This window comes from Coturnix japonica, chromosome 26 (genome assembly GCF_054131305.1).
Source record: "Coturnix japonica strain WE chromosome 26, WE-NBRP24, whole genome shotgun sequence".
Lineage (NCBI taxonomy): Eukaryota > Metazoa > Chordata > Aves > Galliformes > Phasianidae > Coturnix > Coturnix japonica.
The window spans coordinates 3,457,501-3,462,609 of record NC_140688.1 but is presented as its reverse complement, the minus strand read 5'-3'; the positions used below and the strand labels follow the sequence as shown (position 1 = coordinate 3,462,609).

The following is a 5,109-nucleotide window of genomic DNA, read 5'->3' as shown; positions in this document are numbered from 1 at the left end:
CACCGAGCAGCTCCCTGCTGATCGTCTATCAGCGGGCAAGCGAGCTGAAACACAGCTTGACATGGTCCCTCCAATATCATGTCTCTAATGACTCCAGACCAACGCAAAGGTGGAGGATCGCTACGTGTGGGGGGGAATCGCATAGACAGGGGCTGTAAAGACATCGGTGAAACGCTCAAAGAGACTGATGCCTCCTTCGTACGCAGTTCTAAGTCCTGCAGCTCCTCAGTTAATGTTTTATTATGTTCCTCCAACGCTTTCTCATTCCCACCATTATCCGAGTCGCTTTCACTCTCAGGAGCTTCTTGCTGCTCTGCACACCCCTCAGCCCCCCCCCACCGCACCTTCCTCACCAGCCAAAACCGGATCTGCCAGAGACGTTGAAGAGGTGGAGGACGGGGGATTATTCGGGGCTTCTGCGGCAGCCCTGACTTGTGAGGCTGATGAGCAAACAGAGTACGAACCTCCTGGTAACAGGGAGTCAAGCTCTGACCTTGACTGAGCACTAGGTCCGGATAGAGCTTGTACCACAGCAGCAGCAATCTGCTGCTCGGCTTGCATATTCTTCAATGTATTTATTTTGTATTCCTTATTTTTGGAGATAACAAAGTCCCACATATGGTCGACTATTTCTCGCTATTCGGCTACAGTGAACATCAGTGCCACCTCCTGAAGATGTCCATTCATATGAGCCCATTTTACCAGCTCGGATATGCATTTAGGAGATACCTGCTCCCCTCTCTTAGAGAGAATACATTTGAGCAGTTCCTCCACAGCTTCCCACAACATCGTGGCTTGCAGAGAACGGGATGGTACCCCGATGAGAGGTGAGTGCCAACCCCCCCCCCAGTTCTTTATTGCCCCCGCACCGCGCTGTTAGAGAGGGGAGGTTCTTTGTTCCTTCTCTCCCTGGGTTTGTTCCCGCTGTCACCGAGTGAGCTCTAGAGAGAACTCCGTGACACAAACTCATTGCAAAGTCTAAGCTAGAAGAAGCGTCACCTCAGTGTATCCCAGAAAAAGAACAGCGTTGAGATTTTAATTGGTTTTGGTTTTTTGTTTTATTGAGGGTGGGTTGTTTTTTGTTGTTTTTTTAGGGTTTTTTTGGGGTTTTTTTGTCTTTTTTTTGGGGGGGGGGTAGGGGGGTGCGAGGGGAAGGGAGAGGGAGGGGACAGTTGTTTGGTTGTTTTTCATATACAATAAAGCTATGCAGTTCCGCTGTCAGTCACCTCAGAGAGTTCCCGAAGGAGCTCAACCACATTCTGCTCAACATCGAGTTGTTCCATTGAGTGGAACAATGGTAGTCTTGCAGATGGAGCAATGCAGGAATTCTGACAGGATCTCCAGGTGTATCCAGTTCATCATCTGAAAGCTCCGCAACCAAATTGGAAGGGACCAGTCCTCTTGTGCCATCTGTCAGCTCTCCCTGAAACCAGCCATTCTCACCCACATCTCCAAAGACATTACGCATTGTCCGGCAGTCAGAGGAAGCTCGTTTTCTGGGTCCTCATTAGGACCCTCAACAGGAATGTAGCTGTGTCGAGCTAAGAATCTTCAAACTGCTGGTGATACCTGTCCTGGAGAATGCAGGATGAAGGACAAAAGCTCTGCTCTCACATTCAGGGCCATCCTCTGACAGAAGGCAGCACTCAGGACTGTTCCCAAGGATCTCTTTCATGGCTTTGAGTTCAAGCTCCAGGTCTTCCAGATGACCTTGAAGACTTCTGGCCTCTTCAATGGCAGAATGGAACGGACTGGAGCTATTATGGAGATTCTTGTTTGACTGGGTCAGAGTCTGTCTCGTTGCCTTCCCTAGCTCCATCTGCTGCTTCTGCTGCTCTCTTTTCCCTCTTGCGCGCTCTGTGAGAATGAGTTTCAGAAAGCACTACTCACTGACAGGAAATAAGGGGAAACTTGAAAGACTTTGCAACCTGAGTCCTGGCAGTGTACTGCCAGCGGCTGATTTGGCCATCCAGGATCCTGGCACCACAAATGCTTCATTGCCAAATGCAGCAATAAGGTGTTCTGGGGAAAGGCCAACTCACAGGTAGTTTTTGAGCACCCATATCACAGTACCAACGGCCAGCACCAGCGCAGGCAGCAGCATCGCTGAGACCGTCACCGGAATGCGGCGCTTCCGCACAGATGTGTGAGCAGCAGCCTCTGTGCTTTTGCCTGTGTTCATCCCTGGAAGAAATGAGACAATGTCCCACGTTACCTTCAGCTGCGCTACAGATAATCTCTCAGTGTGCTTCATGGACCCAAGAGGTCATTTTGTCAGTGGGTGCCTCTGTCTCTGGTGCCGAAGCACCGGAGGACAAGAAGGATTGCTTCCACATCTCGTTGGGTACGAAGAGGCTGCACAGGCACTACCCGTGTCCTCCTCTGGGCCGAGAGCTGGGGCTGTACTCTGGGGTCTGGGCTTGGTCTGTGGGGAGAGCTACAGAGCAGAATCCCTCATGCTTTTCCCGGCATGCGTGTCCTGAGCTCTCCTGTGGGACGCCCCCCAGGCTGAAGGTCAGGCTTCAGCCAGCACAGGGCACAGCCAGAGCCAGCCCAGGGGAGAAACACTCCTGCTTCTTTTACATGTGCTCTATGCTCACACGCTCAGGTCTGGCTGCTGACCTGGTGTGCAAGAGCTGGCAGCAAGAGCCTGCAGGCACGCAGTGACTCTGGTTTGTGACACCGTATGATCATGGGACAGAAATTACCTGGCATGCTGGTTGGTGCTGCCTGCATTCCTCTGTCCGGGATGGGCAGTGTGGGATATCCACCTTCCTGGAGTGCATCTGGGACCGACAGTGTGGGATATCCACCTTCCTGGAGTGCATCCCGCTCACTTTGTTGGTCCATTCCTTTAGAAAGAAAGCAGGGCAGTAGGAGTGGGATGTCACGTGCCCTCATCAAAAACTGAGCTTCTCCAATCCCGAGCTCAGGTAAAGTCCAGGCCCCCCACCCCCAAGTACACTGTGAGCCCCTCTGTTACCCAAAGGCATTTGGGCCCTCCCAGCTATTGGACAATGCTGACTCCCTCACACCTCTTGAGGAATCAGCTCCTGTGCAAGGCCCTCACATTCTGTGCTGTCACCAGCCCATCACAGCCAGGTAGCTGCAGGCTGAAATCCAAGCTCTAACACACAGTCCAAGCCTTCAGAATTAGCATCTCCACCTCATTTCCAGCATTAGCAAAGGCAGCCAACCCTGCTCGGGATGCTCCTCCTGCCTTGAACTTGCTCAGCTGCACGGAGAGCTTTGGATGAACAGAAGCACAGCACTTGCCACTTGCTGCCATCTGGGTGCCAACGACTGCACAAAGCAGCTCTGACAAGTAATGGTTGTGCTGGGGGAGCAGCTGCCTCTGGGTCTTGGCTGGATGCACACCATCTGGCAGCAGACCAGCTCTGGTGCTTGACAGCACCTGCAAGGTGATACATGGAACACGGCTGCAGCACGGCTCTGACCCATTCCTTCCTGCTGTGCAGGCTACAGCCTGCCCACACCTGCATATCACACCTCAGCTTCCCAGGTCCCACAGTGAACAGACTGAAGTATACCCACCACGCTCTGCCTTCTCCATTTCCTTCAGCAGTCGCTTCAGGAGACGGGATGAGCCCTGAGAGTATTTTCCTCGTTTGTATTCATCCTCTTCTCTTTCCGGACCTTAACAGAATGTATGAAGTTAAATATCACGTGCATGAAGTTTTGAAGATCAGCGGCGAGTCAGCCAAGTCAGTGAAGACAGAGTACTCACTGCTGGGATTCCAGCTGGGCTCCAGCACAGGAGGAAACCAATGACCGGGCAGGGCCCACACTGGGGGCATTTCTGCAACCAAAGACCCATGAAAAGTTTCAGTCACACACTACAGCATCAACTGAGTAGCAGAGCGTACAGGGGACTGTGCCATGAAATGGCACTGAAACAGGCAGCAAAAGCTCTCTAAAGAATTTCAAAGCTATGACGTACCTGCGCGATCCAACAGAGTTTCAGTTCCAGATCTCAGAGAGGAAGCTGGATCAACTCCTCTAGTCAAATCTGCAAATGAACACAGGACAAAGCAACTGCTACTGAGCATCCCTTCAGCCACAAGGTCGCAGGATGCAATTAAAGCCAGGGATTCCTTCACAACACTATTCTCTCCCTTCCGCACAGGGAAACAAGGGGCCTGGGAGAGCAGGAAGGATGCAGATAAGGAGTGAGACCTCACGGAAGTCATCAGGCAAGGAGGAGAATAGATGTTGTAAATACCAGAAGAGGAGTTGCATCCCCCTGATAAGAACAAGAGGGGGTCTGCATGCTAAACAACTATTGAATATGTATCAGAATTCCGAGAAATCATTGACTATGTATGAGATGTACCTATATCTGTGTCACGATTTTACAAGTCCATGTGCAAGTTTGGTGGAGCTATCCCCCTTGCACCCAGCACTGGAATAAACATACCTGCTTTATAACCCATCTATGTGTTATAGAGTTTGATTCCGCAAGTCACTTACACCCCATATTTTCCCTAACAGCCACACTGGGTTATCTGGATTCGTTACATTTATCCATTGTTGCTGGCAGATGTTTCTCTCTCTCTCTGTCTTTAATCCCCACACAGCCCATCTTCCCAACTGTGGGTTTCGGTTAGGAGGTATGCACCCATAGGGTCCATGCCCTACTTGTAGATATTTATCCTGCCCAGCCCCAGGTGCCCAATTTGAGGCAATAGTTGCACATCCCTAATAGGCACAGTAATATGAGCCTGGGTGGTTACAGTATCCCCTCCCTAGGTTTGAGCTTAGGCAAAAATAGTAACCCTTTTGGTTTAGACTGGGCTGTATAGGTACCAGGTCACACAGGGATGTAAGGAAGCTTGGTGTGGGTGGCGTTGTGCTGCTATACAAAATGTGATCACTGTGAGAATCCCCAAGTACCAATGGATACCCCTAAGGCCCATCTTTCCCCACAATTCACTCCTCTGCCTCACTCGTCAACTGGGTTGCAACCAGCTACGAGGGGTTTTTTTAGTTCTTCTCAGCAGCAGTAGTGTTCTTCAGGGGAAGCCTTTACCTGGAATACCCATTGGGCTTGTCGCATTGTGAGTTTCAGGTCGTCACTCCCGGGAGCTA

General features: G+C 51.1%; 1 protein-coding gene and 1 long non-coding RNA gene across 2 annotated transcripts in view; both read right to left on the bottom strand.

Annotated features, from left to right (window-relative positions):
- Window positions 1–1,033: 1,033 nt before the first annotated feature.
- Window positions 1,034–3,072, bottom strand: LOC146756654 (uncharacterized). The gene is made up of 3 exons (XM_085524114.1): window positions 2,709–3,072; window positions 2,043–2,184; window positions 1,034–1,857 (listed from the first exon to the last, which is right to left on the bottom strand). The coding sequence occupies exons 1-3, from the start codon at window positions 2,899–2,901 to the stop codon at window positions 1,761–1,763; spliced, it is 432 nt and encodes a 143-aa protein (XP_085380240.1). The 5' UTR covers window positions 2,902–3,072; the 3' UTR covers window positions 1,034–1,760.
- Window positions 3,073–3,236: 164 nt separating this feature from the next.
- The window catches only part of LOC146756653 (uncharacterized), a 5,544-nt gene continuing 3,671 nt past the window's right edge, over window positions 3,237–5,109 (bottom strand). Inside the window, exons 2-5 of the long non-coding RNA XR_014937257.1 lie at window positions 5,051–5,109; window positions 3,962–4,030; window positions 3,749–3,820; window positions 3,237–3,657 (exon numbers count right to left, since the gene is read on the bottom strand). The exon at window positions 5,051–5,109 is cut by the window's right edge and continues 81 nt beyond it. This is a non-coding gene — a long non-coding RNA (uncharacterized LOC146756653). The remainder of the gene's footprint in view (window positions 3,658–3,748; window positions 3,821–3,961; window positions 4,031–5,050) is intronic.